At 39.6% G+C, this 12,222-nt stretch overlaps 1 protein-coding gene across 3 annotated transcripts in view; it reads right to left on the bottom strand.

The window, feature by feature from the left end:
- Positions 1-5,758: 5,758 nt before the first annotated feature.
- Positions 5,759-12,222, bottom strand: part of QKI (QKI, KH domain containing RNA binding) — a 156,554-nt gene continuing 150,090 nt past the window's right edge. For all 3 annotated transcript variants that reach the window (XM_068985237.1, XM_068985238.1, XM_068985240.1), the window contains exon 8: positions 5,759-11,661. In XM_068985237.1, the coding sequence (XP_068841338.1) occupies positions 11,645-11,661 (17 nt within the window). In that variant the 3' untranslated portion in view covers positions 5,759-11,644. The remainder of the gene's footprint in view (positions 11,662-12,222) is intronic.

The raw sequence follows: 12,222 nt of genomic DNA, 5'->3' as shown, positions 1-12,222 counted from the left end.
TGCAAAAGGATACAGCTACTTTGGAAGACAGTTTGGAGTTTTATTACAAAACTCAGTGTCCTCTTACCACATGACCCAGGAATGGCGCTCTTTGGCAGTTACTCAAAGGAACTGGGGCCACACAAAAACCTGCACACACATGCTGATAGCAGTGTCTTAATTGCCAAAGCATGGGAGTAACCGAGATGCCCTTCAGTAACGTAATATATCAGCTACGGCCCATTCAGACAGTGGAATGGTACTCGGAACTAAAAAGAAACGAGCCATCAAGTCACGAGGACACGGAGGAACTAAACGCGCGTAACTAAGGGAAAGCAGCCAGTCTGAAAAGACTGCGTACTGCACGATTTCAACTACAAGACATTCTGGAAAGGGCAAAACTGTGGAGACATTAAACAACCAGGGGTTGGAGAAGGGATGAATAGGTGGAGCACAGAAGTCTTATTAAGGCAGTGAAAACACTCTGGTATTGTTTCGTCACTAAGTCGTGGGCGACCCTTTGTGACCACATGGACTCTGTCCGTGGGATTCTCCAGGCAAGAATAGTGGAGCGGGTTGCCATTTCCTTCTCCAGGGGGTCTTCCTGACCTAGGGATTGAACCCGAGTCTCCTCCATTGGCAGGCGTATTCTTGACCACTGAGCCACCTGGGAAGCCCTATGATACCTTGATGGTGTATACATTTGTCCAACCTCATTGAAAGTACAGTGCTGAGTAAACTGTAGCATCATCCATGGACTTGGGTGATTATGACATGTCATCGCAAGCTCACCAGTTCTAACAAATGACAGGCAGGGGAATATATGGGAAGCCTCTGTACCATCTACTCAATTTCGCTGTGAACCTAAAGCTGCTTTAAAAAATAAAGTCTATTGAAAACAAAATAAGACAGAACTATTTGCCACAATCACCAGGGCATTAAATTGAGAAGATAAAATGATGTCTATTTATTTGTGACATTTTCTGTGATGGAAGAAACATGGAAAAATAACTGATGAAGCAGCCTCAATAAAGCGAAGTATCTCTGAAAACACACACGTTCTAAAATAACTTGGCATAGTATACTGTACATGCAGAATCGAAATCCTTAAATTGGATAATGAACATACGGTTTTAAAATTCCTTTTGACAAACCACACAAACTCCCAAGGAGCAGGTTACATGTTTCGAATCTGCTCTGCAACACACCAGGGTTTTAGGCACCTGGATGCTTGTGGCCAAGCTCCGCAGGGCGCCTGCGGAGAGCTAGCGAGTGTACTGACCGACCGAATTAAATGCACAACAACATACACAGTGTGCGCTTGTCCCTACGGTTTTGAATTTACGGCCTCACACGTTTCTTAACAATTTCTTAGACCTGCTTTGTTTGAAGAGCGTAACTAATGCGTGGTAGAAAATTTTGATAAATTTTATTGCAGAAAGAGGCTAAAAATAACCTGTGCAATAAACTGTTTTCTATTGAACCTTCCTATCTTTGCTGTCTACCCAGACCACATACTTGAGGCTTAGGAGTAACAAGAATAATGATAGCAAAATCTCCCAAACTGGTCACCAAGGGGGCATTTTTGAAAGGACATGGGCAGTTGAAATGTGTTTGGTTTTAAACCATTAATCTATCCTAGTACATGGCTTTACCATATACGGGCGACACAAGTTTGATGCATAGCTCTTTGGTTTTAATGCATTCCAATATACAGATAAACGGTTATTTTTGTTCACTGCATGTTCCTGAGTTTATTGAATCATGTACTGATTGATTGTTGCATCTGACATACACCATGTGTCCCATCCAGTTAAGGGCTCAGAAGTTGACTGTGGGGCTGATAATTCATCAATATGAGTAACACAGGGTGCCAGACAGACACGATTCCTGCTGGGACACTTCCCAGTGTCTTTTATCTGATAGTTAAAGCCACTGGTATACAACTTGGTACTACAACAATCCCTTTCTAACATACAGCCCGATAACTTCTCTCCCCGCTTTCTGAATTTTAATTTCATTACGGCAGTTCTACAGAGTTCCTACTCTTCAGAAACGTTCATAGGGGAGACGGGGTAACTCAGACTGAAAAGGAGTGGGCAGAGAGCCTCCTGGGCATCCAAACCCGAGGCATTCCTTGTCCCCAGGCTCATTTCGACCCTCTTACTCAAATCCTCGGCTAGGAACCTGCGAAGAGACAGAACTCACAGCCTGCATTGTCTCATCACCACCTTTGGGTCTAGTGGGATCGCAGATGAACAAAAACACTTAAGAAATGGGAGTTGGTGTGGTAACCAGCTCCATCCTTCAAGTCTGCATTATTTTTAAATTTACGTTTTCTTTTGTTTTTCCAGCAGCTCTGTCCAATGGGGTCTTGAAGAAAGGAGAACCTCTCTTTGAATTTGGGGGAGACGGCAGTAAGGAAAAGATTGAGCTTCCCAATATTTCCCTTAATGACATGCTTTCCAGCCACAGCTTGCTGCACGTTTACTCAGATGTGGAGTTCTGTAGATAAAAATATTACACGTGTATTTCACTAATTAAAACAAGCGGCACCTCCCGCCAATGACTTCTCATTAGTTTTAGTTCAGATACTAATCTATACTTTGATTCAACAGCTTTTCTTTGCTATAAATCCTCTAGCATGGTGGAGGTGGACAATCTTTAGCAGAAGAGGATAACAAGCAATTTAGAATTTGGGTTTACACCTCTGAAGGAGTTAAGGTATTTACAAGGCTTTCTGGGTGTTTATTAGTACAGGTAACTGAAAGAGTTCACATCAGTGGTCTTCCCTTTGCACAGAACAGAGTCTTTGTCACACAGACTCATGTAGAATTCAATGAAAATGCAATGTTCTTTGGAAGACACAGACATAAAAACGGCATTTTTTTCCCTTTGTGTCTTGCTATGTCAGGTTGCTTTCATGACAAGCTCCAGGAGCTGAGAGAGATTTAATTCATCTTGAAACCAAGTGAGTGATGACAGAGTGCTTTCAGATGTGATAACATATGTTCCCAGTTTCTTAATTTTTTTCCTTTGACTTAAAAACCAATGTTCCTGCTAATAGCCCCACAAACTGCTGCTTAAAAAATATTCGAGTTTAGGGTGGGGCGTTTGACTTGTTGATGCAGTTTCTTCCCTGGCATACTGATTTAGACCCTAGCTTCTCAGAATTCTTAGCACTGGTGTTTTCACATGTACAGCGCTCCACCCACTAATATCAAGTTTTCCATTTTCTCACCATGTAGAAATTTAGAGTAAGTTTAACTTCTGAATAGTTTTTCCAATGTTCTTTCACCTAAGTGAAAAATCACTGGGCAAAAGCATCATTTATGTAATTTACTTGAAAGTGTTCAAGGCACCTTCTCACCTGCACTGTTAGTCTGTTCCAATTTTTAGGCTAAATCACTTAAAACAGTGACAAGAGGTTTTTAAAATTCAGGTTTCGAGCATAGGCAAGGCACTTCATTCCTCCCCTAGCACTGATAGGTGTTTGAAGTTAAATGAGTGATTATGGCATTTTTAGTATCAACTCGAATAGTTCTGTAAAATACTTCTGGATTAATTTGCGAGTATTTTCTTCGAATATTTTACTTGTAATCACTTCCCCCTAGTTCTCCTTGGTATTCAGCTAAGTAACCAGGGTATACACGAAGAAATCAGAACCACAGGAGTTAAAACTTTCCATCCTCACTTTGAGATGCTCCCTTGAACTGGAACCACTGCAGAGACCATAAAAACAGGCCCCCGTGTCGTGGGCTCTCCTCTCTCCCCGCTCCACAAAACAGTACATCACTGCAGAATCGGATTTTAATGTACTTCTTCTGGAAAAACACGAACTTACTAACACTCATGTTTTCTTTTAGGTGTGGTGTATTTTTTGAGTGTTTGATTAGCTTAACTGCTTTCTAACAAGACCAAAGAGAGCTCCTACTAAGAGGTAGTAGATAATTATATAGAAAGAAAGTGACATCTGGAAGGAAACCCAAATTCATCCTGTCCCTTCACGCAACAGGAATTGCTCCCTATTAAGAAATAGATGAAATATGAAAGCCGTCTTTAAATAGAATCTGATCTTTTAGGAGGAAAACTTGAAAACTTGTTTTAAATTATACCCTTTGAGAAGCTAGTTTGGTGTGTGAAGGGTTGGAATTACCATTCTGAATCTGAAGGGGAAGCACTGGTGTCTACAGGCACCAGGGAGGTGAGAAGGCTAAACCAAGATGAAGTGTGGCCGCCAAGAGCCCAGGTGTGACCCTTATATATATATATACACTCCGAGCCATACGGAGGCGGCGGCGCGACTAACCAGCAGGACCTGGGTTCATAAGAGGTAGTGGAACTCTTGTGTTTCACCTGACAGCTATCAGAAGCACACGCAGGCCAAAGTCTTCTAGGTAATCTGGTCTCTGAAGGGTCGACTTTATTAAGAGGGTTTAAAAAAACGTCTATTACGGCTCTGAAGCTGGCAGGCGACTAAAGCAACAGCAACCCCGCGTCGGCCAGGCTAAACGCCCCCTGTGGGCGGCTGGTGTGGACCCTGGGCTCGGGTCCTACCTCTGACAGCTGCTCTCAGAAGCGTGTGAAGGGAAGCCTGCCCAGGAAGACAAGAGGCTCTAGTGAATGATCAGAAACAGGGAAAAGAATCCCGGTGAACACATTCATAAATAGCGAGGATTGGGAATTGAAGGTGCAGGGAGTCCTAAAACTTAGATGTCAAGGGAAGATCTCTGAGAAAAGGTTTCACATCACTGATTTTTTTCTTCCTTTTTAACCAATTCTTCCGTGCTCAAGAAATTAGTAACGTTAATCCTTGACACATGGCCCACAGATCAAAATTTGGACAGCACTCTCCTCTTCTTACACCTAAAAACGATATATGAGGACGTCCCTGGGCAGTCTAGAGGCTGAGCCTCTGCACTTCCAGTGTGGGGCCTGAGGGTTCCATCCCTGGTCAGGGAAGTAAGGTGCCACAGGGCCACCAGAGCAAAAGCAAAACTGCTTACAACCGCACCTGCATTTCTGAGTGAGAAACAAGCATTTGGATGCACACTGAACTGAGCAACGCTGTAGCTAAATCAACTTAGCGACTTCCTTTATTCCAGTCACTGACATCGGGGGCAATGTTGCTCCAGAATGTCAGATTCTTCTATTTTCTCCTCAGTAGGGTTAAATGCATCAGTGGGAGCTAAAACTGTAACGTGCACTCTTTACTTTCATATTTACACACATGTGGGTTTTGGGAAGGGACATGAGCATATTTATACACGTGGGGTTTGGATTTACACACGTGTGGCTTAGACACATGGGACACGAGCATATTTACACACGTGTGGGTCTGGGGAGGGGCATGAGACACGAGCATATTTACACACGTGTGCGTCTGGGGAGGGGCATGGGACATGAGCATATTTACACACGTGTGCGTCTGGGGAGGGGCATGGGACACGAGCATATTTACACACGTGTGCGTCTGGGGCGGGGCATGGGACACGAGCACATTTACACACGTGTGCGTCTGGGGAGGGGCATGGGACACGAGTACATTTACACACGTGTGGGTCTGGGGAGGGGCATGGGACACAAGCACATTTACACACGTGTGAGTCTGGGGCGGGGCATGGGACACGAGCATATTTACACACGTGTGTGTCTGGGGCGGGGCAAGGGCAAGCAGCGTTTCAGCTGCAGTCGGCTTGAGGATGAAGCAGATGCACCGGTTCCAGTTGGTTTATTGCACGTCATGTACAGTCATACGTGGTTCTCCATTCACATACGATTTGGAAAGACCTATTTCAACTTTTCTCTGTATATACAATTTCCACAAGTTCTAAATGTTTCATACACACCACTACAATTTAAGCCATAAACGATGTATTTGGTAAGCGAAATTTCTCAATAAATAGCACTTTCAAAAAGACATGTATTTTTTACTCTGGGAGCTGTGCTTTATCTGCAACGCGGTGTCTTTTGCCATGAAAGGGACAGCAAAATTGCAAGCAGTGAGAAGTCCACGCTGTGCTCTTTGCTGCGCCTACCGACCACTTTTCCTGTGAACTGATTCCTCCTCCTTCTCTCCCAACCCCTTGCAATTAGTGCAGCAGAAACAGAAAGGAGAGGACTACACTCAGGTGAACCAGTTTGATTCAGCATTGAGCACCAGGGAGGCATATAATTTTGTTATGTGTCTTCACAGCAAAGGCATTTCAACTTAGGTAATATGTTAAGAGAAACCACAGATAAAATTACATGTGTGTATCATATGAATATTTCTAAAATTATCTACAAAATGAATTATTTTTCCATTTTAAACAAAACAGTAAGAAACTTTTGACAATGTTTAAAAATTATATTTACTTAGAAGCTTTATGAGTCTAAAAAGTCCTCTGGATAATTTTTGCTATTAAATAATGGATTATAATCCAGGAATACATTTCATTCTACTAAAAACCACTTGCTGGTAACCCTACAATTGCTAATTGTTACCAAGACATGACAGACATCTTATTTCAAACACACAAACCCCTCCCCCTCAAAATGGAGAAACTTTAGACTGTCATTTATAAAAGTTAGCTGGTAAAGAAGAGTGTTGATTTGGTAATGAGCAAATCAATGTAATTTAAATTACCCCTACTGTCTGCTTTTGGTATACTAAAAAACTTATAGCCCTTTATATTTATTCAGTATTTATTGAGAAACCTTAACCACCTCTTATCTTGTGTGAACATTCGCATATGTTGGCTTTATAGACAGGGTGCTTTGATCTCCCCTGGGGTGGGCTCTCCCACACAGAGTGTACTAGTGTGTTGGTGAATATCAACTTTCATGCTCTATTTTCCCAAAGAAAAAGAAGCTTGACTGCAAGTACATAACTTTACCAACTTCTCGACTGAAAGCTTAACTTCCAATTGCTTTGTCAAATACTAGTAGTATAGAACAATAAGCTGACTCTGGCATTTTATCATTCTAACAATTGGGCGATTTCAAGTTTAATACTATTATAGCCTGTATAAAAATGGGTTTTGTCATTTTTGCATTTTAAAACTGGACTTTTCCAACATAAAAGGTGGCAATACAACATAATTATACATAAAAGTACTCTTAACTCAAAATGAGATGAGACTGCATTCACAGGCTTCAGAAAATGTAGAATACACAGAAATTCTTCATCAACTTCAGTGACATGGTACCATGATGACTTGTATACTAGCAGCTTGAAAGTTATCTTCAAATTTTTACAAAACGATATATATTAATTGTATGACAATATGAACTTTTAAAAGATAGTAGAATATTAAAGCTGTCTACCTAACAATAATAGATTGCCCCCTCCCCATCAGAGAAACAATATATTTGTTTGATCGAAAGAACCATCTCAGTTGTGATTAAACCTGATGCCCTCACTATTCTATTTCATGTATGTGTATCTACTATGGGACTGTGTTTTGACAGTCTGGTTAATACCATATTGGCGTGGTTATGTCTTCTGGAACAATGTGACTCATTTCAGACCCAAATTTTAGAACTTTAAAATAAATAAAAAGCAATTTACAGAAATAAGGCATTATTTGCAAATGCAAAAATTCGTCCTGAGAATTTTTATTATCCAGGAGGACCATTTCACAGAAAAGGAAATACCAGTCTCTGTGAAATATAAATCCACCTCAAGAGTTAAAAGAAATCGGTAAGTAGAGGTCAGTTCACCTACGCTGCAGCTAAGAAAAGCATGAAGGTAAGTTAATAAATCTCCTTAAATTACCTCCCATGCAAACCACAATAATATACTACTTTTCAAATGCACTGTTCCTCCCCCTCAGACTTCTTGTACTGAAGTACTCTGACTGTACTGTGGGACAGGGTGAGACAGAAAGCTCAGCGATGCCGTCTGGCCTTGTGCTGAGGGGCCTGCGTCTGAGGTCGTCATGAACGGCGACGCCAGGCTGGCCTGAGACATGGAGCCACTCTACCTTAGGCTTTCCTTAACGGGAGCAGCTAGCCAAAACCGTTTGTAACTGTATACTGGAAAAACGTCCAATTAAAACACCAATTTGAAGAAAGGTAAAACGTCACCAGATGCTTTGCTTTATAATGTGACCATCAGATTATCTACTTATAGAAATTTTAAAAATGGTTCAACAAAGAATCAAACTGGTTTCTTGGGTACATCATTATGATAAATCTCTTTACTCTTTACGCTGTGAGCAGACAGTGATTATTTTGGAGAAGGAAAAATAAGAAAGTGTGGAATTAGTAATGCAGAAGTTGAAAGGCAGGTGGCAAGACTAGAAGAACGCCTCAAACCAACACTACTTTGTTCCCGTCTCTACTGGCACCTCCCCCCAAGGTAAAAGGCCAGGATAACCAAAGCCGTTTTAACAGCAGTGTGCGGAATCGTCAGCTGACAAACAACACAAAAACAAGTCACGCCATGTTATCTGTGGTCACTTCTTTCAGGGTTAGTCCAGTAATTCAAGACTTTACATTCTTTTGTCTTTATTTGTTTATTTTAATTAAACATGTAAAGGTTAATAAACAGACATAGTCCAGAGTTAGTAGGTTGATATTATAACATTTATTAAAATAATGCTATGGGTTAATAGAAACAGCAAAGAACCAAAGAATTAAAATGCAAGCTATGTAAAATCCCAACTAAAACCCAAAAGTGTCTAATGTATTCATTCATTAGCTAACTAAAAGCCCAAGAAAGACAAGACACCCAATATAATAAAGTACTGCAAAACAATTGGCAATTTTCAGTTATCAAAATTGTGGATTTTGCATTTTGTATCCTTTTCTCAATCAAGAAAAAAATTTTTTGAATGTTATATAACATACATATAAAACAAGATAGAAAAATACATTATAAACTTGTAACAATGGCTGTAAATACATTATCTTACATGTTTCTCATAGGCAATAGGTTGGTTATGGTACATACATAGCATGAAACTACTGAGATAATAAAGAACAGACAAAAATACATGTCAGCTGTACGGTAACATACAAGCGACACTCCCATCTACCTGCGCTAAAAAATTACATAATACTGTCAGAAAAAAAAGTCTTAAAAACTACATATTTTAATAAGAAAGAAATTCAATAAAGAATGATAATACTGAGAACCAAGGCATTCAGAGATTTCAAAAGTCATGCTTTTTTTCAGTTGATCCAAAATTTTATCAACTAAGTTTTCAAACATTTGTTCAGAGCCAACATTACTCATAAATGTCACGCATTTATTTCATACATTTACTTTCTTCCCCATAAAAGACCTTTGATAAACATCTAAAATGTCCAGGTATAACACAGTTGAGATGAAACTGGATCAAATACTGGTATCGTTTTTAAACTATCACCTCAAGTGTTTGAGTGTCGCAAATTTATTCAACCAACCAAACAAAATAAAAATCAAAATGGCACAGCACATATGGTAAAATAAATCAGAACAACTGGATGTGTAACAGAAAGACAAGCAGTGGCGCGCTAACCAAAGCTAGCTGAATACAGAACCACCAATGTCTATTGCATAGTAAATAAACTGAAAACGGTTTCCAAGTGAGACAAGATGATGGAGGTCACCGCGAAGGTGCTCACTGAGCTTACCGCTGACCTCTGACTGTGAAGCTGTGAAGTATGTAGAGGGCAGGAGTTGATGAGCTGGGGACCTACGGCCACTTGGCATTTGCCAGATCTGGTACTGGGCATTTAATGATCACTTACAGACCATTTAGATCTGCAAGCCAGAGTTCAGAAGCAGAGCTCTGTGCACAAAGCACTTCAGCTACAAACCTGACTGAGCGTCCGGAGGAGCTGCAAGTTCATGTCACATGTAGTTGAGTGTAATGCGCACCATGATGCTGGTTTCTCACATTCCTTTAATGTTAGATGGGGGCTGGGGGCGGTGTGTGTGTTCGTGTGTGTGTGTGTGGGTGGGTGGGTGTGGTGGTGGCTTAGGCCACTAAAACCAGCAGAGATGGACTACACAAGTGATCTGGTTCGGTAGAAATGAGTCTGATTTAAATTTAGGTCATTTAGAAACACTGTTATCCAGAATGAAAATCACAGATTCATTTTTGCAAAAAAGACTGCTGTGTATACTATTACCACCGATTAATAAGAAAAAATCCAACAACACGCCCACCAAATAAAGTTCTAATTTTGTCTATGAAATGGTGTTCTGATCACACGTAAATTTTATTTCAGAATCCTCTGGGCTAACATTAAGTATACCAATTACCAAAAGCACTCAATTTTTATTTTAAAAGGATGCTTTTAAACTTACTTGTTAGGAATTAGAAAAGTTACCAAATTTTTTCACAGTATCAGATTTGGCAAATTGATATCAAGGTAATGTGGCAAAAATCATTTAATTCAAACCATCAACTCATGTGTCTCCCCTCACATCTTCTTTCACATACTGGGCGACTGAGTGACAGGCATTGACTTGTATTCTGAGGGAGGAGCTGATCTTACAAGACACTTGACTAAATGACCATGAAGGAAAATAAGGCACTTTCTTTTCTTTAGACTTATTCCAATACTTAAAAAATAAAAAAGAAAGACAAAAAGGCTCTTTTGGTCTTTTGTTTCTTGACAACCACCAGAAAAAATCATTTAATGAAATAAAGGGTTTCTTTGTTCTTTTTCTTTTTTTTATAACACTTGAAAGTATAAAATGCTACATTTCCAAAAATATATATATTTTTTCTGCACCAGCACCCTTGTATAGTAAAAGTATCTACTTTTTTTGTTCATTTGTTTCAATGCACTACACTTTATCTACAATTTCATTACATGTATACAGCAAATAGGCAAGCATGGCTTTTACATCCTTAATGATTTTTTTCTATACAGGGAGGTTTAAAAAAAATATTTGAACAGTTTGCCCAGTAATGTGACACATAATGCATGTACCTTGTTCTCATATATTTTTTAAAGGAGGTGTAAAATAAAGGTTCAGTAATTTTAACTCAGATATTTATCTTTTTAAAAATAGTGTTGCAGTTTTGCTCTTTGCATTACTTTCCAAAATTCCTTGTTAAATTTTCTCTCATGGCACACTTCTAATACTTCAAATTTTGGCAGGCAATATAAAAAAGGCTGCAACTTCTGCCCTTTGAGGGCACTGTAGTGACTAAAGAGCATATCAAATTTTGAATACTTTTTGAAATCGCTTCACCAATGACGTCCCTGACCACAGGTTCATGCATGATGCATCAGCACAGTACATTCAGAGCTTCGACTCGCTATGGAGAGAGGTTCCTAGTGTCTCTCACAGTAACTGCCTCTGTCACTGAGTAGTTAAGGGCCATCTGTCTCCCCTTCTGAAGTGAGGCCTTCTTACCGTTCGCTTGGGGTGGGACATTAAAAGATGATCAGTGCTGTGGGATGAATTGGGCCTTATTGCTTTACTACTATTCAGTGCAGGTTCTAGAACCACTTTCACCCAAACAGAAAAAGAAAAAAACAAAACAAACAAAAGCTGAGTTGGAGGACAACGATTTCTTTGTCTTTTGTTTGGTTAGATGGTAAGACGAACGGACAAGTGCCTCAGCTCGCTGCACTGACGACAGGCAAGCAAAGGCGATTACCAGTTAACTGATCAGCAGGCAGGCATGGTCAGGTCATCATTGGGTGAAGAGTTCAGAGGTCAGAAGGTCATAGGTTAGTTGCCGGTGGCGGCTGGGTGGTTAGAAACAAAAAACAAAAAAAAAAAAAAAAAGAAAAGAAAAGATAGAGAAGAGATTAGTTTCAGCTAGTGACGGCTTAATGACAACATGAAAAACTAATCACAACTAATAAAAAAAAAAGCATGTTTAATTCTGACAAACTGATTGACATCATCTACAGAATACAATAAAAATCATGACAATTCCGTATCATGATTTGAACAAATGAAGGAGAGCCCACTCCCACAAAAAAAAAAAAAAAAAAAACAACACTGTTAACAGGAAAAATAGAAATAAAATACAACTAACAACTAATAGTTAGTAGCAGTCAATGAAGGAAACTGGAAAACAACATCAATGAATAGGTTTGGTATACAGATTTCTGAAACAGTCAGTGCAGCTATCAGTATCTGACTGCTATTAAGCATTAGTATTCTCTCAGATGCAAGCATTAAAGCAACTATTAATGATGGATGTGATTATTAATAATCAATGATTAACAGAAATGAATCTAAAGAAATTTAAATTTATATGAATAATCTGGTTCAACATAAACTCTGGGCCAAACAAAGTT

The sequence above is a fragment of the Capricornis sumatraensis genome, chromosome 13 (assembly GCF_032405125.1).
Source record: "Capricornis sumatraensis isolate serow.1 chromosome 13, serow.2, whole genome shotgun sequence".
Lineage (NCBI taxonomy): Eukaryota > Metazoa > Chordata > Mammalia > Artiodactyla > Bovidae > Capricornis > Capricornis sumatraensis.
The sequence above is the reverse complement of the archived record's forward strand: the minus strand, read 5'-3'. Positions and strand labels throughout refer to the sequence as shown.